Genomic DNA, 24,673 nt, shown 5'->3' with positions numbered 1-24,673 from the left:
TCCCCGTTAAATAACTTGAGCTAGAAGGACTGGATGAAGTCTATACTTAGAGCAATGTGCGTTTGTTCCAATGAAGAATCACCATGGGTGGGTGGGGGTTGTGTATGTTGGACACTAGCTCAGCAAATTAGTGAAGAGCAACCGGAACCATGAACACCCTTGCTGTCCTTAGGCCATTTTGTAAAATCCACTAGCTCCATGTGCATTGGCATCCCAGGTGGGCCAGCTGGGACATAGGTACGCGAATGGAGTTTGAGTAGCTTGTACTCTTCTACTAGGCACTGACTTTGCTTTGAAGTGGCTCAATCATCCTGCCCTGGGTTTTCCATGTATCGTCCCTAAGAATGATCTCACATGTTCTCCAGAGTGTAACGTTTTTGAAAGCGAGAGTAACAGTAGAGACAGGTTTATGAGTGATGACAGATTTTTAGATAGGTGGGTCCACACAGTGGATCATGCAGTCTCCCTGGTAATGCCTCTTACGCTTACAGCTAGGATTTATTCAGTGCTAGTCTTCTCCCCTCAAGGCCAAGAACTATTTGCATTGTGGCTACATTTGTGATCTCAACTTTACCTAGCTCTATCACCCAGGTGTCTAGCACCCAGCCTGTGCTGAGGGAATGCACAAATGGGCGGCAAGCTGGGCAAATGTCTCTGTCTTGCTACTCAGGGAATATCTCTCTACCTGTGGTTTTGTGGTGAAGGACTCTGAGGGAAAAAGATTGGACAATACACACATGGGCTTCGGGTTATTCAGAGTGTCACCTCTTATATCTGTCACCACGATGTCTCCTTAGGGGATAGAGAGATGTACATGACTACAATTCTAAAAAGACTTGGCTAGGTGTGGAGCCAGTCATTATGGCTGAACCTTACACATGCTGGAGCATTTCAGTGTGGCTGGAAGACTAGAGACCAGACCCACAGAGTTCAGTGAGGGTGGAGGATTTGGTCCTGTATAAAATAAAGGGTAGGAACAAGGTTACTAATGGAATATCTGATATATCATGTGTAAACCTGTCTATTGACTGGATGGATGGATGGAGAGAGAGACGAGAGAGAGAGAGAGAGAGAGAGAGAGAGAGAGAGAGAGAGAGAGAGAGAGAGAGAGAGGAGAGAGAAAGAGAGAGAAACAGAGACAGAGAGAGACAGAGAGAGTGTAGGCCAGAAGTCAATGTCAGATGTCTTCCTCAGTTTCACTCTACCTTATTTTTGAGACAGAGTCTTTCACTGAAGCCAAGTTCCACAGGCTTGCCTATCTCTGCCCCCTAGCACTAGGTTTATCCAGGGGCCATTGTGCCTGGTGTTTATGTAGGTGCTGGGGATCTAAACTCAGGTCCTTGTACTTACGTGACAGACACTTAACTGACTGAGTAATGTTCCCAGGCCTAGAATAATATTCTAAATGATCCCAAGGTCATTTATCCAGCAACCCATTGGCAGTCATCCAGTGATCTATGACTTCGGTTGAGCCTTGGTGTGTGTGCTTCTGGCTTCTTGTTATAAGGGGTCAAAAGTGACCATAAAACAGAAAGAAATTGCATATATGTTATAGACGGACACTCTTGTCGTCCCCAAATTCTTGCATTCAAGCCTAATCCTAAAGTGATAGTGGGACCTTTGAGAGGGGCTCAGATCCTGAGGGTGGGGCCTGCATGAATGGATTAGTGCCCTTGGAGGGGAATGCCTGAGAGAGATCCCTTTGTCTCTTCAGCACCTTGGGACACAAAGAGAATTTGCCATCTATGTACTAGCAGTGGCCCTCACCAGATAACCTAGCCTGGCTCTTCAACTTCCCTAGTATCTAGACACATGAGACACAAATTCCTATTGTTTATAAACTACCATGTCTGTGGTATTTTGTCATAGTAGCTTGCAAAAGACTATGAAAGAGTAGTTCTTATAATCTTTTCCAAATTCTAAGATTTCCAGTAGAACAATAAGGTACTATTCTTGGGGAAATGCACACCTCTTTTTAATTATAGAGTGTGGTACAGGTGAGTGACCCCAGGCAGCATGCTAGGATTTCCACTGAGTAACGGGTTCAGGACTCTGGCTGACGAAGTCAGGTACCAGTTCCAGGTCATGAGATCTGCATCCGTGGGCAGAACGAATGCTCTTTGGAAGACACACATCACCAAACCCAAGTCCCTCGTGCTGTTCCAGCTCTATGGCTACAGTTTTGGCACTTTCATTTGAAGGTTTAACTTGAAAGACACATAAAGGGAGATCTCCTTATCAAGAAAACATGCTGATGTAATGAGCTAGGCTATTTATCACTTGCAATGTGATTTCCTTTCAGCTAGCATGTCACTGGGAACAAAGTGAGGAGGGTGCTAAGATCTTTCTTCATATCCTGTGGAGAGGCTGGTTCCCATAAGAACCACAGTTAGGAAGAAACGGAGGGAGGGCTCAGGCAGGATGTCACCGAAAGATCCGGGGAAGAACAGGGATGCAGGCTTAGTATCATTAACTTACTGGCTGTAAGACCTTGAGAATACTGTGCATTCATTTGCTGGGCCAGTTTCTTCATGAGGAAAGGGGGAATTTTTACAGGGGTCCAAATACAGCAATTTAAAATAAGAGCTCAGAGATGTGTCTGAAAACTGACCAAATGACCATCTGCTTTCCTGCGTGCTTTTCAGCATTCTTCTTTTTAATATATTGTGTGTATATGTGTGCATGCATGCGTGTGCACACATGCACACATATACGTGCATGTTTGTGTGTGTAGAGGCCAGAAGACAACTTCAGGTGTCGTCCTTACGAATGCCATCCATCTCCTTAGAGACAAGATCTCTCGTGTGCTGAAAGTGCATCAATTAGGCTTGGCTGACTGGCCAGTGAATCCCAGGGATCCTTCTGTCTCCATGTCTCCACTGTTGAGATTACAAGTATGCCTTACCATGCCTGACATTTTTACATGGGTTCTGGGAGTCAAATTGGGGTTTCCATGCTTCTGAAGTCAGCACTTTACCAAGTGAGGCCCCCCTCCCCAGGCTCACTTCCTTCACTGTCCCTGTTGATAACCGTGGGCCAGCATAAGAATGAGTCCACTGATTTGGGCCAGGCTAGGGCTGGTGATTATCTTCTGTGGTCAGCCTGCATGGGGTATCCTCATTCCTGCCTAGAATTTCTGTGATGGCAAGCTAGACTGGGAAAGGGATGCAACGATGCAGTATGACCCCTTCTCCATATGAACGTGAACATGTGCCTATAGCTAACGCGTGGTTCATGGATATATGTGTTCAGCACAGGCCACTGAGACCATGAGCTCTTGTTTCATTTAAAGAGAATCCAGTATTTCCTGAAAAATGACAAGACCTGCTTATCAAGTTGATGCTTGGAAACAGCCGAAATTTCCACAGCCAAAATTTTACCACCTAGACTCTAGAGGCTGGGCCTTAGTGGGAACTCATGGAGGGGAAGAAGTAGACCAGCCACTACTAATGGTGGCCAGGGTCCCTCTTCGACATTCTGGAGCCTTCTGTGTGTGACTATTGCAACACAGTCTCTGGAAAATTTCTCTTGAAAAATAAACTGCTTATGATACAGCCACCATAAACCCATATGTGAAACCTGATGGATTTTGCTCATATGCATATTACATATAATCACCTTCCACTTATAGTTTTAAATTCAATGGCTCATTTCATAAACACTTCTCACATTCTTAAGATTTTTCATTATTCCTTGAACTGCAGTTCCATAATTTAACTCACTACTTCAGTTCAGGTGTTTCTGCCATTATAGGGCTGGTGATTATCTTCTGTGGTCAGCCTGCATGGGGTATCCTCATTCCTGCCTAGAATTTCTGTGATGGCAAGCTAGACTGGGAAAGGGATGCAACGATGCAGTATGACCCCTTCTCCATATGAACGTGAACATGTGCCTATAGCTAACGCGTGGTTCATGGATATATGTGTTCAGCACAGGCCACTGAGACCATGAGCTCTTGTTTCATTTAAAGAGAATCCAGTATTTCCTGAAAAATGACAAGACCTGCTTATCAAGTTGATGCTTGGAAACAGCCGAAATTTCCACAGCCAAAATTTTACCACCTAGACTCTAGAGGCTGGGCCTTAGTGGGAACTCATGGAGGGGAAGAAGTAGACCAGCCACTACTAATGGTGGCCAGGGTCCCTCTTCGACATTCTGGAGCCTTCTGTGTGTGACTATTGCAACACAGTCTCTGGAAAATTTCTCTTGAAAAATAAACTGCTTATGATACAGCCACCATAAACCCATATGTGAAACCTGATGGATTTTGCTCATATGCATATTACATATAATCACCTTCCACTTATAGTTTTAAATTCAATGGCTCATTTCATAAACACTTCTCACATTCTTAAGATTTTTCATTATTCCTTGAACTGCAGTTCCATAATTTAACTCACTACTTCAGTTCAGGTGTTTCTGCCATTATAGTTAACGTTGTAATAAAAAATCTTTCTGTATTGAGCTTTTTTCTTGTAGAGAGGTATTTCCTTGAGATAGACGGCCAGGAATGGGGATAGGTTACTGTAAGGGCCTGCATATTTTTATGGCTCTTGACTTACACAGGCATATTGCATTTTTGAAAGAACTGATAGGCTTTTCCACGCCAGTAGCAAAAAGTGTTTCGACTTGTTTGACCACAGCCCTCCACAGCACTGGGTCTTAATTTGTCGAACTTCCTAGGTATAAGATGGCAATTTGCTATTGTACCCTTAATGCCTCCACACATTCATAAAACATTGCTAATGACCATCTGGGTAGCACAAGTGTTTCCTATAAATCTCCTTTCAGGAGAGTTGCTAGCAAAGACCAGAAAACACGGTAGGGAGGGCTCAAGGAACAGGAAAGTTAGGGTAAAGCAGTTGGTATTCTGCAAGGAATCAAAGTGGTTCCAAGCACCTCGTTTCCATCCCCAGGCCTTGGCCTTGAACTGCCTTGCTTTTGCATCTAATGAGGTGAGCCTTTCTGTGGGATGTGTTCTTTCTTCGGGCTCGGATGGACACTAGGGTATGGGTCAGTGTTCTTCTAGGTACCTTGTTCAAATCAAGATAGCAGTAGTACTGTGAATGATGAAACTTGCTCAGAATATTGCTCACTGATTTTCCTTGGAGGCACTTCATCTGCCTCCAGGCAGGCTTCCCAGAGATTGGTGGCTACAGAATTCTGGGTGTCTCACTGCAACCACTTACTCATGTAAGTGCAATCACCATCTAACCTCTCATGCCTCTAGAGTGGTTTGCACACATGACCTGGAATGGTCCCGATCATGGCAAGAAGGCAGTCAGGATTAGTGCTGTTATCTCTGTAAGAGATTCAGAAATGAGTCTGGGGGACCATGTTGTGTCCAAGACATATGGCTGATTGACAGAAGGATTTGGCTAGTCTAATGCCACTTTCAAATATCTCTCTCTCTCTCTGTGTGTGTGTGTGTGTGTGTGTGTGTGTGTCCCTATGGGTGTGTATGTGCATGTGTGTGGAGGTCAGAGGACAAGCTGGAATGTTGTTCCACAGGAGCTTTCCACCTTTAGTTTTGAGGCAGGGTCTCTCGCTGGCCTCAAACTTCTCTGGGTAGGCTAGACTAACTGTCCTGCAGGTTTCCAGGGATCCGCCAGTTTCCACCTCCCCTCTCACTATCATGGGCATTATGGGCAAGCTCTACTACATCCAGGTTTATAGGGGTTCTAGGGAATGAACTTGGGCCCATGCTTGTGAGGAAGGTACCATTGTCCACTGAGCCCTCTCCCCAGCCCATGGTTTTCATTATACCTCACCAACAATGCCTCCTGAAAAAGATCAGTGGAGAATGCTTTTCAAGTTTGCCTTGAACTGCCTTACTTGGGCATCTAACGAGGCAGGCCTTGGACTCACAGGTTATTCCTGGGAGGCTTTGAAAGTGGCCTTCCACGTCTGCCTTGTTGTGCTGTGAAGTCCCGACTGATGGACAGCTCCTAATTGATTCCTCTTAGCCTAGAGCAGCTGTGTTCCTGGCTGCCACTCCAGCTCACCTTGCTTTCAAGACTCACATGGCTCTGACGCGCAGGAGCCCTGCACATGTGTGCCAGGGGGAAGGGCATAGACCAGGCTGACTCCCAAGTACTTGGGGCTCAGTGGGCAGGCAGCTTACCTGATGAGGATGATGACAGAGGGCGTTTGGGCCATGGCCCCGATCAGGCTGCACACACACATCACACAGAGGAAGGTTAGGAAGGCCTCTTGGCACCCAGGACTGGGACATTTTCCTGGAACCACGGTGGCATTCTCAGGGGGGACGGTGGTGAGGCATGCACAGCCTGTGAGGTTCTGAAAGGGAAGGTTCAGCCGTTTAAACCGGGGGTGTCTCTGGTTTCCACATGCAAGGCAATCCATCAACTAAGCTGTCACAGCCTAATTATACATTCTATGGCATGCCATTAATTGGGCCTGAATAAACGAGTTAGCTTTTTAAGGAAGCTGCAAAAATACATGCAAATAAAGTAATATTTATGGGGAGGAGAGCTGGATTTCCCGTCTCCTGTGTATTTCACTTCCACTCTTAAGAAACCTTCAATAAGCTGTGCTGTAGATAAATGTGTCCCCCCCAATACAATTAGAGAGGAAATTGTGCTTCTACAATATGATAAAACATTGCCAAATTAACATCGTAATTACTTGCCAATTTGTCTTCCCTTTATGCCGTTATAATTACACCGAAGTGTATTAAAAGAAGTAAATCAGGTAACCCACATATTGTTGCTGGTTCAGTGCTTGGCATGGCACTCAGAACAAAGGATGCACGCTGTCATGCGTGAAGCCATTGTGCCTGGGAGACCCTGATGGGAGGAAGCTGATGGAAAACTTGCCCAGTGGCTGAGGAAGCAAAGGGAGCCGAGAGATTCCAGGCAGCTGACAGCAGCTCACAGGGAACAGAGCGAGGGCCTGATGGGATACATTTATTAATATATGATCAGAGAGGAGAAAGAAAAGCGACCACGTTCCATTTGATCTTCCGAGGGGCCCTGGATCAGCCGCCCCTGTTCCTAAGTAAGGCTTGCTCTCATACTCTCCTGCAAGCTTGCTCGCTCGCTCCAGGAATTTCTGATCGCAGAGGGAGGAGCAGGGGCTGGAGGAGGCTGTTCGGAGTGCCAAGCCAATTAAGGTTCGATAATAATAGTGCGGAGGCCTTTAATGAATACAAAGTGAAAACAATCATAAATGATTCATTGCTTTCCTTTCCAGAGCTGACTGGCTTTCTGAGCGCATGCCCAGCAGGTAAACACTCCTGACGGGTCAAGCAAACTAAAGCCTATGGCTCTCCTCTTCTGCCCTTCTCCCTTCCTCTCCTCTTCCTGCTCTCCCTTTCTTTAGCTACAGGCTATATTACAGATATGGCGGATCTTGTCCAATATGAGACAGCTTCAGGGGTGTCCCAAACCCTCTAATGTTCGCCCCCACTAGGGCTGTGTAGGGCAGATGGGACCTGCTGGCTGTACATCTTCTAAATGGTGTACCCAGGGCAGGCATCTGTATAAATGGTGCTGTTATATTACATATCTGGGTGTTTATGGCAATTCCCAGGTGTTGGGGCCTGACGCCCCCTACTCTTTGTCCTATACCTGGAGACTTTACCTAGCTTTCCCACATCTAACAGAGACACCACCCTTTACTAGCCCTCCTCCAGCTGAGCAGCTCCCCTTCTCCCCCCACGGACCCTCTGAGCTCTGACCTAAACCTGCCCTACAGAGGATATGGGAACTGTCAGTCAGGAGCATCCTGGGACAAGACTGTGTGTTCTATACACTTTACTGAGCATGTCCTTGCATAATGCTGCCCAGTACTAGATGAGACCTAGAAGGCAGTTTCAGAATACATAGGTAGACCACTTGCCTGCCCTCCACCCTCGCTTTTATTAGGAAGCAGGACTTGTCTCCAGGTGAAGCTCACCATGCCACCCCACCCTCTACCAAGAGAAGAGCGTATGGCATAACCAGAGATTCCAGGCAAACCTCTCCAGCTGCTGACACTCCTTGCTCACACTTCCTCATTGGCCCTGCTCTCCTCTCATTCTGACTGGACACAAGGGAAGGGGCCAGAGACACAGTCCTTCCTTGGTACTCCTCCTGGGCTACCCTGCCGACCAACAGAGCCTCTATGCTACCACTTGTGACCCAATTCCTCAGGTCTCTCTCTAGGTCCTCCTTTCCGGTCCTGCAGCAGAGCAAGTTCTGGGATATGGTTTATGGATACAGCTTTTGGGTTTTGCCATCAGTTCTAACCCTCCACGGAGCTAGTTCCTTTCTCTATCATCTCACTTTTGCCAGAGCGTCACCCTTCATCTCTCCTGCTCAAACAGCTCCAATTTCTCTATTCAGCCCTTCTTCTTCTCAACACTGTTTTCATGATCGAATCCAGATGACGATTCCCAGTCCCTGGTTCCTTTGCTTTACCATCTCTTATCTTAGTAGTAATGATTAGGAACCAGGTGACAATTTTGATGCCACCTACCCTCACGTCAAATCCTTCTCCTCACGACTCTAAGGCTGAAGAAGGGAGGCCACTACAGTTCGGTTACCTAATGTACTCTCATTTGTACTAAACAGTCTGGCTCACACAGACACTCAGAAAATGTCTGGATGCCTATGCCACTTGGGAGGCAGAGGCAGGCGGATCTCAGTGAGTTCGAGACCAGCCTGGTCTACAAAGTGAGTTCCAGGACAGCCAGGACTGTTACATAGAGAAACCTTGTCTTGAACAGAAACCAAAAACCAAAAGAAAAAAAGACAAGAAAATAAACACATGGAGATATGTTGGGGTACTACAACTCAGTGAGCGAGCAGGAACCCTGTGAGTTAAGCCATGTGACGAATTTCCTTTATTTGGCTTATCAATCATCTGCTATGGTGTCTGTGTCTGTCCTTAGTTTGGACCTATACCTAAGCTAGAACCCGTTACATTACATCTGCCAAAAATTGAGGTCACTGGGAGATAGCTCAGTTGATAAAAGTGCTTGGTGCTCAAACATATAAAAAAATATATATACCTAAGTATACATATATATGTATATATATCTATATTTAATATATATAAATAGAAATACATAATATATATTTAAAAGATGTGTTTAAGTGTTTTGCCTCCATGTATGTATGTGTACCATGTATGTGCAGTGCCCATGGAGGCCTCTTTGGAGTTACAGATGGTTGTGAACCATCCTATGGATGCCAGGAACTGAACTTGGGTTTTCTGCAAGAGCAACAAGTGCTCCTAACCTCTGAGTCATCTCTCCAACCCCATGGACTTGGATTTGTTTTTCAGCACCAACGTATAAAGCTGGTGGCACAAGTTTGTAATCCCAGCCCTGTGGTGACAGAACAGGTAGATCCCTGGGGCTTTGGGGCTAGCCAGCAGGCTGAATTAGCAACTTCTAGGTCCTAGTGAGAGATCTCCAAGTGTCTTTAAGGCAATGAACTGAATGAGATGTGATTACAGAGCTCCAGGTAGGTGTAGACAAACTTCCAGGTCCAGGTGGTAGCAGAAGAGAGCTCTGGAGCTAAAGGACCTAGGAGGAGTGTGGGTGCTCAGGGCTATTCGAATTGTCACTAAGATTCAAATGTGGCAGGTGGAACTGCAGATGGGGACATGTGAGGCTTCCCTTTTCCCAGGGTGCATACTTGAGGCAGATGATTTTTAACACTGGGGCTTTATTCTATAATCTCAAAGATAGAAAACTGAGGATGTCCCAACGGTTAGTATTAATAGGAGCCTCCCCCAACCCCCAAACCTGAGAAGCTCTGAGCACTGGGAAGTCTAGGAAGACAGAGAGGCTGAGTATGAGAAAATGGTTCACTTCAGTTTAATGAAGGAGTTTGGATGTACATGGTCCCCTCCAGTGGCCTGTGCAAACAGAAGATGCTTCTGGAACATTCTGTGGACTGAATGACAGGTGTCTAGAGCTTTCACTGGCAGGTCCTGCAATGGTTAAGTACTAAGAAGTTGTACTATATTCCCAGTTCATTCATGATTCCCAACTTGTCCAGGGGTTACTTTTTCCCTCCCTCCCTCCCTCCCTCCCTCCCTCCCTCCCTCCCTCCATCCCTCCATCCCTCCCTCTCCCCCTCCTTCTCTTCCCTCCCTGTGTTGTTATTTCAAGTACCCCAGCTAACTTCAAACTCACTATGTAGTTCCTTCTTCCCAAGTGCTGGATTACAGGTCCAACGAGGGTTGGGTTTTTTACCCTTATTTCAAGGCAAGGTCTTCCCACTGTATGATTTTTCTGGGAAGGAACTCAGTCCCTATTTCCCCCAGAGAGTTGAATTCTCTGTCTGCTGTCACAGTGTGAAGTGTTAGTATCTAGCTTTCCTGTCATTAAAACACTCCGTCATCCTTCCTGTGGACAATGAGGGCCACCATGCTCACAGGAAAGGCCCGACAAGCTTGTGGAATGACGTGACAGAAGGGAGATAGCTTGCAGGTTTCACAAGTACTTATCCAGCAGCTAGGCTTGCCCAGGCCCAAAGTGACAGATGAGTAACACGAACCAACGGTGGCTTGCCAGAGTTGATGGCTATCTAAATATTTAACTATTTCTGGTTTAATAGACTTTATCAGGTCAACATGATAGAAGACTGTATAGTTGTAAAAAAAGTACTTTTTTTTGGTATGATGGAAAGAGACCCAACATAAACCCTTAACTGAAAATTTAAAACACAGGCACAAAGTAGGATCTTCTAGGCACATTGAAAATCTGTAAGAATACATGAAAATATGAAATACAGAACACCCAAATCCAAAATGTTTTGAGCACTGACATGACTCCCTGAGTTATGTCATTCACTTGGCTTCATGGGACCAGCTGCAACCAAAGTACGGTACATTCAGCAGCTCCAAGGCCCTCTGAGCCCCTGTAGCTCTAGCACATACAAAAACTCTCCCCTGCCCTGTGTGCGTGTGCGTGTGCGTGAGAGTGAGAGTGAGAGTGAGAGTGAGAGTGAGAGTGAGAGTGAGAGAGAGAGAGAGAGAGAGAGAGAGAGAGAGAGAGAGAGAGAGAGAGAGAGAGAACTGTGTATGTGTCCATGCACCTGCATGCACAAGTTAGAAGAAGACATCAGGACATCAGGTTTCCTACTCCATCACTCCCAGACTTAACACTTTGAGATAGAGTCTCTCACTGAAGCTGAACCGTGTTGATTTTGCTAACCCGGTAGGTCAGTGAACACCAGTGGGTTCAGCTTATCTCTGCCTGCCATGGCACTAGGGTTACTTCAGGGGTTCCTGCTCATGCAGTTAGTGCTTGCGTTCACTGCGCCATCTCCCCAACCCATGAAGCATCCCTCTTGATCAAATTGTATTAGCATCTCCTGACACCCACACAAAGACTATAAACTCTGTAAGAACCCTAAGTTACCATAAAGGGATTTCAGACAAGGGACACTCAACCGCGTGCCTGCACTTATGATGGGCGTGGTCTATGGGCAGGCTGAGAGGTGAGCGAAGAGAGGACACAGGAGGGGGGAAGAAGTCTCACGGTTTGTCTTTTTACATGATGGCTTTAAAACTTATAAATGCATTATCTATCTTAAAAATTAAAAACTCCACACCCCTAATATATATATATATATATATATATATATATATATATATATATATATATAAAAGAAATCAGTGAATGCGCAGTAGCCCATAGCTCCAAGTTGCATCCTAAGCCCACATACTGCCTCTGATTTCAAATGTTTCTATCACATGCAAGAAGGCAGGGACCAATAATCACAATAACAATGAAAGCCGGAGACCATAAATGCAAAACACTCATTCCCTGGGTCTTGGATGTGTGTGTGTGTGTGTGTGTGTGTGTGTGTGTTTAACCGATGAAGGAAAAGGCAAGCGCACTATTTTGACAGCTCATCCTAAAGGAACAAGACACTCGTCAGCATGCTTTACAAATCTTGGCAAATGAAGCTGCTTCTGTTTTCTTCCTCCCATCGCTCAGTACTGATGGGTCAGTTCTTGTGAATGGGACATGAGAAATGGATTCCCAGGGCGACAGATTACTTCTGTAAGGGTGTGGTGTGGGAGGGATGATGTCATCAGTGGTACAGCCTTGCAGTCAACTTGGGAGGTACAAGGCTAGCCTCGGTACTCTGAAAGCATTAAGATGCCAGGAAGACATGACGGTTCCCTAATTTGTGGTCCAGGAAGGATTTTCTAACCTGAGTGTCAACATAAGCCAGGCTTCCTCCTGGTTCTGCCTGGGAGACCTTCATTTTTTTAATATTCATGTATTAACTATTACTATTTTAAGTAATAATGAGGTGGTACAGTGTCAACTATAAAAAAGCAGTAATAAGCAGCAGGGGGCTGTGTGAAAGAGCTTCAGTGAATCGGGAGGAATCTAGGCACAGGAAGATGCTGTCATTCTCAGAGAAATGTCCTTGTCTACTCGGGGCCATGTCCCCAGTCCTTGGCCTCTGTGTTATTAGGATGCCAGGAACAAAACCTAAGCGGTATTTCCAGGCACAGACCTCATTCCTCATTATGAAGAACCCTAGTGACCTCCCACCAGCTCCTGGTAGAAATATCTGAAAATACTTCCGGAAGAAAGATACGCCCCCACCCTTTCCTTGCAAGATCACCGACTGAAAGATAATGGTTCAGAGGAAAGATGCCAAGGAGAAGGCTTGCATGCCATCCACCTGCACCCTTGCCTGTAGCACCAGGGGTGGGGCCTGTCTCAACAGCCGACTTACCTCCTGCTGGAGGGCAGCCAGGAGGCTGCTCTTTGGGGAGCAGGAAGGTCCACTCTGGATCTGCCACCACATGTGGGACACAGAGGACAGCACTGAAAGGGGAGGCTGTGACTGTAGGTTCAAGTGAACCCCAGACCCTGTGTCTCTCCCCACTGTGATCTGTCTCCAGACATCAAATCCTGCCATACTGGTTCAAACATCTGAACACATTTATTATTACCATTTACCAATATTATTATTATGTAGTACCCGACCCTTGTGCAAGTTAGGCAAGCACCTTCTTACTGATCCACACCCCCAGTGTATCCTTAGGACACTCATGCAGGGATGTCCTTTAAGGCTCGCCCACCAGGCAAATGCCTGCTCACCCTCAGGACAAAGGCTTGCCCTGGGATAAATGCCCCACTTTTTCCTTCTGGCCAGTCTCCCACAGAGCTAATTTCTACCCTAAGGTACATATCATCACAAGGCCACTAAGCGGTCTACCTAACCACTTCCTTATATTTAAATATATTTCTATTTAAACTCCTTTTAACATGGGAGTTTAAAAAGGAAGCTTTTCCTTTTTAGAAAAGCAATATGTGATTGTTTGGGACAATTCCAAAATATGCAGAAAATCTGAAAGAAATGAACAAAAACTGTTTCTTAATACCCCATTAGAGGTAGTCTTCCATGGATATAGGCAACTGTTTACATATTCATCCAGCCTTTTCTTTGTATTATACATGCACATACGTACATGTAGAGGTCAACATTGACTGACTTCCTCAATCACTCTCAACTTTATTTATGGTTTTGAAACAGTGTCTCTCAATGAATGTAAGCTCACCAATTTGACTCCTCAGGATCCTCCTATCTCTGCCCTCTCTTGCCTAGCACTGGAATTGTCGGCACACACTGGCGTGTTCTGCTGTGTACATGGGTTCTGGGATATGGAACTCAGGTTCTCATGCTTGCATGACGAAGACATAGCTGACTCATCTACCTCCCTAGTGCCCCAATCTTTTATATTTAAAATTATTTCTTTTGTGAGATCTGTTGGAGTCCACTAGGTCTCCTAGTGGCTGTACCCAGCAGGACTGCATAAGAGGTTGACTGGACCACGGGCTTGGGTACCAGGTGATTGTAACTAGCAAGGCGGAGGTCTTTTGCTCCACCCCTTGGCATTGTTATAAATAGACCTTTGGACTAAAGTTCTAGGCCAGTGGATAAGGTTCCAGGCCCACCCGAGTCCATCCTGCATTTTCTCTGTTTCTCTCTCCCATCTATTTCTAAGTCCCTTATCCCTCATTCCTCAAGAGTTTGCGGGGTAAGTAAGTGTGGGGCCTGGCCTCCCACAGAGATTATAACACAATTACATTATCCCCCCCCTTTCCTACCTCTAAGCTCTCCCATAAGCCCCTCTTTTCTCTCTTTCAAATTTATGGCCTCTTTTCTCATTAATTGTTGCTACTTACATATGTGTTTAAGATAAACTTTTACTTGTTTATATATATTTATTAAAATTTTAATATTTTGATCATATTTCCCCCCACCTCCTCCCAGAAGGTCCCCAACTGCCTATCCACCCAACTTTATCTTCTTTTTCTCTCTTTCTTTCAAACAAAACCCCCGACAAAAATAAAAATGTGAGAATCAGAACAACCAAAAAAAGCAATAAGAGAAAAAAAATGCCATATATATTTTTTTTCCATTTTTCTTTTTCTTTACTGGAAGATTTTTCTTTCATGGTCTATTGTTTTCTGATGTGTTCTTTTCACTTAAGTCAACTGTAATGCTGGACTGAGCATTGGTTTTTGTTACTTTATTGTACAAGCTTCTAGAAAACACCATAGTGCATTTTACGGCCAACACAGGCCCTGGACCCGATTCATCTCTGCACCTGTGACATCTCGCACAGGGCCTGAGATGCAGCAGGTGTCACAGCTGGTAGAAGAACTCTAGTAGGGCTTTATTGGAGTGTTCCCAAGGTCCTTAGGACCTGCCGTTACCGGAATGAGCACAGACTGTTAAATCAGTGTTGGGGATCTGGACTATGCTATAGGAGAGGCTTTGACAAACTCAAGTCTTTGGATCAGACAGGGAAATACACTCAGAAGAAAAAGTGGCTGAGGCATGAGGGTGCCTGTTGGTGAGGACTGTGGTACATAGAGAAGAATGAAGGACAACCCAGGTCTTAGCTCCAGCTACCTGCTGCCTTTCATGGCTGCAGAACACTCATCGGCTCTCTTCCAGCTTTCTCACAGAGGCCCAAATCTAGATCCTCCAAGCTAAACACTCAATTTAATCTTGCCTAGTCCACCAGAAATGGGTCCTTAGGGTGTGCAAGCCTAATTAGCATGCAACAGCTGCATGGGCTGCCCATGCTGACGAGGCACTTCCGACACTACCAGGCATGTGAAGAAGAGCGTGCAATAACTGGAGATCTCAGCACATGCCTCACCTCTTCTAGGCTATAGGGTCCCCAGGGACCCTGGGTCATGTATGAAGACATCCATGGTGGCCAGATAAAGTTGAAGGCTGGTGGATAAAGCTCAAGAATAAGGCTAAACATCCTTGATGTGGTATACAGGATAGCTTCTAGGGAGAAAGAATTGTCTACCTCAAAATATCAGCAAGGCCAAGGTGAAGAACTGTTTATTACAACAGTGGATTCCAACCCTGGTCACCTACTAAGAACACTTGAGGCTTAAAAGTCACATGCCAAAAATAAGGAAGGAGGAATGTCTGGGTAGGGCTCAGACCCTGTTGTAAAAGTCCCCAGGGATTCTAAGAAGGTGGAATCACCAGTTCCCAGCATGCCCCATGATGGAATCCTTCTTGCTCAGAACCCATTGAGTGCTTTGTTCAAACAGCGCTCAGTAAATATTTTGTGAACTGGATGGGGGTAGATCAGCCATCTGTCATTTACACCCTACAAACTGCTGTGCCTGGCTTATATTGACTTTTAACCTATTGGTGGCTAATAAAAGCTGTTTTTCCCTCGAGTCAATTATTCAGGCTATCAGACGGGTATAACTTCCGGCATATGAACATGCTTTCTGCCTGAATAATTACTTCTGAAAGTGAAAGGTATGCAAACAATCTGTGCAATATATTCCCACCAAAGGAGGCTGACAAAATTAACTCGTCTTTTTGTCATCCATCCTCACCACAGGCCATGACAAGATTTAGAAACGGAACAGCAAATGCAGGCTAGAAACTTCCACTGTTTTCGCTTGAGAGATGAAAGAAGAAAATGAAAAACAAACGGAAAAAAAAAAACCCAACTAAGACCGTCAAGAAAGTAAAGATAGGAACAGCTGATGCTGACTGGGTTTCGTTAGCATCTCAGTGATCTGATTGGTTGACTTGTTTGCATCTAATGCAGTTCTGGGGTAGACTTTTCAAGAGTCCTGATAGTATGGATGTGTGTGTGTGTGTGTGTGTGTGTGCATGTGCATGTGAGTGTGAGTGTGCGTGTGTGTTTTAATACCTGAATAAGGATAAGGGTGCACCTTGAAATTAGAACCATCCTGTCTACCTGCTTGTCAGCTGCTGCCCAAGACTATTACACACTGGAGTAACCTATTTGAAGTTGCATGGGAGCACCCAGGGACATTTGGGAAGTCTGGGCCTTTATCCCGAGCTCTATCTGGAACTGTGAGGGGGAAAAGGTCTACAACACAGTCCCATCCCTGAAACCAGGTGAGGGACTGAGATGCTGAAGTAAACGAGCCACTGGAACAGTTGAGCTTTAAATCTCGCTAGGTGAGAACAGGTGTGGTAGAAGGTGGGCGGGCACACACAGTGTCTTAATATCGGGCTGAGGTAGGAGACAGCACTGTTGGAGCAGGGAAAGTACAAAGAGAGGCTGAGCCCTGCGGGGTAGGCAAGACGGACCCACATCCACAGGGGAGACTATTCTATACAGCATGTGCAAAGGCCCGGTGGCAAAGGAGAGCAGCGTTTCACTGAGCAAGGGGTTGGTTAGGAGACAGGAGAAGAAGGGAGGTTGAGGCTGGAGAGGCAGCCAGGGCAGACATGAAGGCTTAATGTATTGAGTGTAGGCAGTGTGCATGAAGACGCTGTTTCCTGTAGAAAAAAAGGTCGGCATCCTGAAAATGAGTGGCTGAGTACAGAGAAAGATGCTGGGTTTGGCTCAGAGGGTCCCAGAATTCCACCACATTCTACTCTTTGATCCTGGTGAGCTAACACGGGTTTGTATGGAATAGTCATACATAGTCATACATACAGGCAGAGATACAGACAGGACAGAAGGGCCCAGGAAACTTACAGGGAAGGGCTGAGTCCACACAGAGACAGCCTGCTCTCTAGAGACAGGGAACGAAGCCATGGGAAATGGGGGGGGGGGGGGCTTCACATGGGGGAAGAGTCCTACTGAGTACCTTGAGGCCAGAAGGAAAGAAAGCTAAAAGAAGAAAAGGGGGAGGGGAGGGGGAAGGGAGCGTGGAGTCCCACACCAGGAACATAAGCTTTTGTTTGGTATTCCTTCAAAACACTGCCCAGAGATTCGAAAGACTCAAATTGCCATTTGCTCGTTCTTTGGATGTCATCCCAAGACTCCTCTTGACTAGAGGCCACAATGTCATGAGCCACAAGTGAAGCAGGGGAGCCCCATTACCTGGCCTGAACCAGGCTCTCAGCCTGCAGCTCCTGCAAGCTCCATAGTGGGTTGTCTTTAAGGCTTAGCTACTACAAAGGCCCCATTCAGGATGAACAGGACTGTCTCCAAAGCCAGGGCCACTTAGAGGCCTGCCTCAATGGTCAAGGAGTGAAACCCCATGACCATCCCAGAAGGCAAGGTGAGACTCCAAGTCACAGAGTGGAGAGCAGGTGTCTGGGGAATGAGAGGCATGTCCCGAACTCCGCCTTAGCCTGCTGTCCTGGCATGACACCCCTCAGCTATTCAGCTACCGCAGCCACAAGTGAACACACGGCTTGAAGAGGCTCAATAAACCTCTTAACCATGCAAGATCAGAGGAAATGCAGATCCTTCAGGTTTGGGTCAGTGTGCCCTAGAATAAAAGGCCTGTTGGGCCTCAGAACAAGGCTACACAGAGTCACATTAAGGGTCTATCACAGGACAATAGCTGAGGCTGTTAACAGAAATTTCTGGATATTAAAATGTCAATGGAGTTGTTCTTATGAGAAATAATAGCTTGTGCTTTTATTTGAACCACTCTTCGGGTCCCAACCCCCTTTTAATATTTACTTCCACTCACATAAAGAAATTGCTTTATCATCTAGTTTATAAAACTGGGTCCTCCCAGCCCCCAATCTGCAGTGATTTATTTTCTTTATAGAAAATGTTAATAACTGGCCAGGAATCTAAATCCTAAAAGCATGCAAAAATGAAATCTTTGAAAATGAAAACAAATGATTCATTTTTTTTTTCCTTTCAGGGAACTCCTGCTCTTTAAGATGCAGGAGGCAGGGCAGGGAAGAAAGAAATGACTCGAATTAGTTCCCTGAAAGCAGCCCCCTGGCAAGTATCTTTCCCTTCCCATCTGCGCAGTGTCTGAGAAATTATGAAGTACTTGTGAGGTAATAGTGTCCCTAGTTCAAGAAACCCAAAGATCAAAGACAGACACTTCTAGCAGATTACTGCAGCAAAAGAGACAAATAGACCCAGGAAGGAACAGGAGTCTGGAGACTCAAAGGCAAGAACTCCAAAGGGAGAAATAAGGTAGCAGGCATTCAAATAGGGTATTGAGGGATGAATAGGAGTTGTTCAGCTGGAGAGAGAGAAGGCTGAACAGCCATCTAGAGCAGTGGTTCTCAACCTTCCTAATGCTGTGACCCTTTAATACAGTTCCTCATGTTATGGTGGCCCCCAACTATAAAATTATCCTGGTTGCTACTTCATAATGGCAATTTAGGGACTGTTATGAACTGTAATGTCAATTTCTGTGTTTTCCAATGGTCTTAGGTGACCCCTATGAAAGGGTCTTGTGACTCCCAAGGGAGCATCACAACCCACAGATCTAGAGGGAGAGGAGACCTCTGGAGATGTGAGTTGAAGATGCACGTGAACCGGGCTCAGCGCTCTACAGGGCAGTGCGTGGAAGGGTCATCTGAAGTGTCACAGAAGTCCTCTGGCTGTAGTGTGGAAGACATCCCCGAAGGCGGCTGCCCTGGAAAGCTGGATCGGGGCCTGCTGCATGGGTCCAGACAGGAGGAGGGGACAGCCTGCACTGGGACAGTGGCAGCCTGGTACAGATGAGGAAGAGGTGGGGGCGGCACCTGGGAGGCGGGGACAACAGGACTGCACAGCAGGGCACTTGGTACCAGGTGTTCACACAGAGAATGCCGGATGATGGCCGGGGCGGGCGGCCAAAGGAAAACTTTGTGTTAAGGAGGAGGAAAATCAAAAGCATGGTGGGAAGAGAGAAGAGGTGCCAGACATTTAGCTGGGAAGAAAGAGGCAAAGGGAACGGAGCAGGCATGGAGGGGGCAGGGCTCCAGAGAGTCTTGGCGTTTTTCCATTTCTACTTACCTCTGTGGTGGGCAGCTCACCACCGCACACAGCTCAATTCCCTGCCACCTTTTATGAGTACCTCACGCCACATCCCCCCTTTTCCAGCTGCATATCCACAGTTGCCTTTGATTTTGACTTTCAGTTGCCCCGCGAAGTGTCTTAGGAGCCCGTTCGATTGAGCAAAGGCCCGAGGAGGAACTGCCTTGCCCTGTTAGCCTCCTGTTGGAGGACTCTTTCTTAGACCAGGGCAAAGAAAGAGCCAGGGCCAAGTGAAAAGAGGCGAGCCTGGAGCCTGGCCTGTGAGCAGCTGTGGCTGCCTGGATCCTACCCTCCCCCCACCCCCCCTGCAGCCGGAGGTTTCAATTACCGTACTATTGCAGCCAGCGAAGCAGGCTGACAGGTAGGTGATGCCGTCGGCCCCACACACCGGGGTGAAGGAATCGGTCTGGCATTCACAGTTCTTGTTGCAGGGAGAGTAGGGGTCCAGGGCCGGGCCACGTGCTGAGCTGGAAAAGAAGAGTTCAGGGGACTCTGTTAGGAGCTGGGATGGACCGGCACGGTTGATCACATCCTGCCATGATGGGCGCGGCGGTGTCCTCGCTCAGGGTGGTCTGCCTGTCCTTTCTCTCTTCAGTCTTCTTATCTCAGCCCTGGCTGACCTGGCCGTGTCTGTCCAGGGCCTCTGCCAAGAGCCCACACTGCTGTACCCCTTTAGGTCTTCCATCAAAGTGAGGGGGATATTATTATTTATTTATTTATTTTATTTTGTTTTTATTTTTTTGTAATTTCTAACCATGCATCCTTTGAGCTGATGGCAGCTGGGGCTTAACTTAGTGTTAGCCACTCCAGGACATTTTTCTAGATGGCTGCAGTCCGCCTTACCCCATAACTCCTCCTGCACCGCTGGACACCCCCCACACCCGCCTGTTTCTCTCTCTCTCCGGGCATGTAGGATGCCCAGCGTGGTTTCAATAGCCACTGTCTGGTTCATTACCCCATGATATATCTTGAATGCTAAGGTGCTTTATACTTATAGCCTGTGCATTGCGATGATGCAGTTACCAAGAGCACACAAACTGGGGAGACACGGGGAAATCCCAGAAGAAGGAAGTGACTTCAGCACCCCCACTTCCTGCTCTGTCTTAAGGCTCAGAGTACCTCCGGGTAACACAGGTGACTTGGGGACCCCTGGCTGTTTCTATCATGCTCTGTTGAAGGAACTCTACGTGTCATTTTGTTTGTTCCCAGTACAACCCCATAAGCTTTGTCAAAAGGGAAATCGAGGCTGGACCAGCTGAACCATTTGCCTCAAAGTATGTAGCGCCTGAGTGTCGAGAATGAGTTAGAGCTGGGTAGTGTGACCGCGGGCCTTGAACTGTTTATCTGTTTTTCATTTTTACAGCATGATGTCATTGCACCGTGACCCTGCGCATGGGATTCTAATCGCTGCGGTTTACTGCTCACGAGCTGAGCACAGTGAGGGCCGCTGTTCAGAGCCGAACGCCAACCGGAGCGGACTCTGGGTGCGAGAGGAACTGGGGGCTGCCTGAAGTGCACCCAGGTCCGTGAGAAGCTGCCTCTTGCTTTTCCTGTCACTCTCAAGGGGTGGCAGATGGGCCCCAGTTCTACCCAGTCTCCAGACTTCATTGCAGCCCAGGGGCCTGCCTGGAGGAGGGAGGAGCCTGACTGGGTAGCCTGCAGGGTAGCCATAGTGCAGCATGTCTGGGCTAGACTCCACAGCTCAAGGCGGTCTCAGAGTCCCATGAGGAAAGGAGACACTGGACAAAGAGATAACATATTCCTATGTATACATCCCATAATTTATTTGAAGAGCAATTGCTATGGGGACTCTGGTCCACAGTCCTGGGATAATAACCATGGCATAAGAAAAGAGACACCATAGCAACTGGCTGGTCCCTGCTCCCCCCCTCTTCCCCCACCACGCTCACCAAGGGCCAGACTTAGGAATGACTATGTGAGCTGGATAACAGCTTCCGGCTCATGTAGGAATTACTGAAATGGATTCTGCCCTTTATTTTAAGCTGAATTTTGAAATAAGGTTTGTTTTTTATTTTCTATCTTCACATTATTCCTGAGGTCAAATGTCAGAAAGAGCAAGTGGACTGGAGAATGAGTGACTGTCCTGCTCTTGGGGCTGTCTTGCCACGGTGGAGAAAAGGTCAGTTCTCAGAGGACAGGCTGAGTCTTCCAACTGCATGGAAGAAGCTGAGGCCTCCTGGGCTTCTCCACTCAGGATCACTAGTGACCAAGCCAGCTCTATTAGCTTCTGGTAGAGAGTCTTGATGTCCCTGAGCAGGGCTGAGCCAGCTCTATGAACCACAGTGAAGGTGTCCCTGGGCAGGGTCAAGCTAAGAGTTTAGGTACTTACTTGTTTCCATAGGGAACAGTGACCCCAGCCACAGGTCCCGTGTCACAGCCCAGGAAGAGGAAGGAGACGTAGCAGGCTGTGGACACTAGGTTGACCAGCATGGCCATCCGAATGGCCCCCAGAGCAGACAGGCTCAGCTTCTTCACCAAGAGGCCACCAAGGAAGATGCCCAGGCAGGCACAGGGAATTGCCGTCATCCCTGAAGAAGCAGAGCAGTGGGGTGTGAATAGCAGAAGGGGCTGGTGCATGTCAAGGGCCCTGTGACTTCATGTGACTCCAACGCCTTCATGAAGGGCCTGATTTCTGTCCTCGGAGAACTCCCAGAAAACAAGGGGAGATAGAGTTGGAAAAAGGTCAGTCATTGCGAGCCAACGTGCAAACAGCTGGAACGCCATACATGGTGCCATCCAAGAGGATGTATGTGTACAAGTTAATGTGGGTCCAACTAAGAGTTGAATCCAGAAAGCTGGGGACCTAGGTGTGAAATCCAGGAGATTAAATACTGGGGAGCAATGAGATGGTCTCTGCATTAGTATTTCTTTTTTTTTTTTTTGTTCTTTTTTGGTGTTTGGTGTTATTCTGTAGAGCAGGCTAGCTTCAAACACTTGGCGATCCTTTTACCTTATCTACTCAAGTGTTGGGATTAAAGGCATATCCTATCTAGTTCAATTTCTCTGTGAATTGTGTGTGTGGATATGTTTGTATGCATGTATATGTATGTGCCTGTGTTATGTGGAAGCCAGAGGATAACCTTGGGTGTCATTTCTCAGGCACCTGTTTTTGAGATGCCATCTCTCTCTTTTTGGCTTTTTTTTTCTTTCTGTATTTGGGTTCTGAGCATGTAGCACAGATCCTTAAGCGCCTTACCACATGAGCATCTCTGTGCATTTTTGCAGTGACCTGGAAAGGGGACTTGAGATCATCTGAGAGCTTGGGGCTGGGGAAATGGTTCAGTAGATAAAGGGACTGTCAAGGAAATGTGATGACTGGTGTTCAGATCCACAGAAGCCACACAAATGCCAAGCAGGTCTAGTGGCCTCTAATCTCAGCACACAGGAGGCAGAGATGGGATCCTGGGGACAAGCCATTTAGCTAGACTAGTGGAAACTGGCAAAGCTCCAAGCTCAGCGAGAGACCCTGCCTGAAAAGATGAAGTGGGGAGTAACTGAAGACATCCACATCAACTTCATGTCCACAACCACATTCCCATACATTTCAGTTGCAGACAGATACACACTTATTCATGTGAATACACATGGATCCACCATGCACACACAGACACACACACACACATACACACACACCTGCAGACCTATACAGACTTACACATGTGAACACACACACACACACGAAACACACACACACACACACACACACACACACACACACACACACACACACACACACTGAGAATTTTCTCTTCCTCTTCTAAGGAAGCACGGACAGTTCACAGGCTCCAAGGCTGTTTAAGCCCAAAGGCTGCAGGGCTCACACATCAGTGAGAACACCACTTAGCCAGTTCTGCCACACCTCAGGAAGCAGTGTCAATCAAATCACTGCATTCTGCAGCACTTGGTGAATAATTGGTGAGTACACACTCCCTCTCTCTCTTATACACAGAGTGATCTCCAAGGTAGCAGGCCCCAAACCTGTTCCCCAGGATTCCCAGAGACCCAGGGCACTGTCGGAGAACCAAAGGACCCTGCTGTCCCAATCTCCTCTTTGCTGTGGCTCTCTTCTGATTTATTTCATCTACAACTCGGCTTTAAATTACTGAGTGTCATTCATCTACTGTGTCGATTATGCATGGCCAATTTTCCAGTCTAGGCTGCCTCCTCCCTGCCAATCAACCAACCCCCAGGTCAATCGACTACATCAACCAGCTGGTATGTGCTGAGGGAAGGCAAATTAATTTTTCATATTAGGGTAAGAAAATAAAATTGGGAAGGCTTAGCTCACCAAGGCACTACCTTGGCCATGCTTAAAACAGACATAGGCCTGTGTGTCACTGGCTGTCTCTGACATCTGAGCTTAGTTTGCAGCCTTTAGTATGAGCATGGACATCATGACCTTGTCCTGTGTGCCTCCATCTCCAGCCCATGCCACTGACCACTCCAACAACATCCTCTTTTCCCACCTTTGCTCCCTGGAAAGTTCTAGGTGCCCAGGGTACCTCGGTCTTTGCATACACATTGGTTCTATTCCTAGGACATGCTTGTCTGTCTTTCCTGGGCTGGTCTTTCCCTCTTCCGAGAGGCTTCATCGGCCCCCACTCCTCTGATGACATGGACAGGGAATGTACAATCATCTTGAGGATCTGGGGCAGGGGACATGGCTCAGTGGATAAAACACCTGTGGTACAAGCGAGAGGGCCAGAGGTGGGATCTCAGGGGCCAGGTTAAAGCTGGGCAGGTCGTGGCCCACCTGGAACTGCACACCGTGGAGGAAGAGATGGGAATGTCCATGGTAAGCTGTCCAGCTGACCTAGCTGGTACTGGGAGCTCTGGGTTCAGTAACACTCTACCGTCATCCCTAGGCAGGACTCCTGTTTTCATGGCTCTCCCTGTCATCGAAAGCTGCCGTGTTTATTTTTGCCCGTCCTGTTTCTTCTTGCTCTCTTCCTCTACCAGCATGAAGTTTCCAGGAGGAAGGGCACCCTTTGGATCCCATTCAGTCCAGCCCAAATCCCACTGTCGAATACAGCACCCTGTGCCGGATGGTATTTAGGCATCCCTTTGAGAGTGCATGAATCTGTGAGGAGATCGGATCTGTGTGAATAAGCCTTGGTGACAACATGCCCACTCCCAGAGAGAGCATCCTGGGCTTTGTTTCATTTTCTAGTTGAGACAGTGGGGGTGTCACCTGGTGGTGATGGTAACCATGGCAACAACAGGTTTTCAGCACCTTTTCTCCCAGTCACGATTAGCTTCTCTTTCCCTTCCTCCATGGTGTGTGTCCATGTCCTTAACACCCCCGGCTGCGGTCAGAAGTTCCCAGGACCACAACTTCATCCTCATTATATTAACTTATGCAGATTGAGCCCTTTCAGTCTACACTCATAAATCAATGTCATCGGCCCCTGGA

General features: G+C 47.0%; 1 protein-coding gene across 2 annotated transcripts in view; it reads right to left on the bottom strand.

Annotated features, from left to right (window-relative positions):
- Nucleotides 1-24,673, bottom strand: part of Slco3a1 (solute carrier organic anion transporter family member 3A1) — a 290,371-nt gene that overhangs the window by 22,397 nt on the left and 243,301 nt on the right. For both annotated transcript variants that reach the window (XM_052760922.1, XM_052760923.1), the window contains exons 6-8: nucleotides 21,590-21,788; nucleotides 19,568-19,706; nucleotides 6,125-6,300 (exon numbers count right to left, since the gene is read on the bottom strand). In XM_052760922.1, the coding sequence (XP_052616882.1) occupies nucleotides 6,125-6,300; nucleotides 19,568-19,706; nucleotides 21,590-21,788 (514 nt within the window). The remainder of the gene's footprint in view (nucleotides 1-6,124; nucleotides 6,301-19,567; nucleotides 19,707-21,589; nucleotides 21,789-24,673) is intronic.

Source organism: Peromyscus californicus, unplaced genomic scaffold (genome assembly GCF_007827085.1).
Source record: "Peromyscus californicus insignis strain IS unplaced genomic scaffold, ASM782708v3 Scaffold_4__1_contigs__length_199733344, whole genome shotgun sequence".
Lineage (NCBI taxonomy): Eukaryota > Metazoa > Chordata > Mammalia > Rodentia > Cricetidae > Peromyscus > Peromyscus californicus.
The sequence above is the reverse complement of the archived record's forward strand: the minus strand, read 5'-3'. Positions and strand labels throughout refer to the sequence as shown.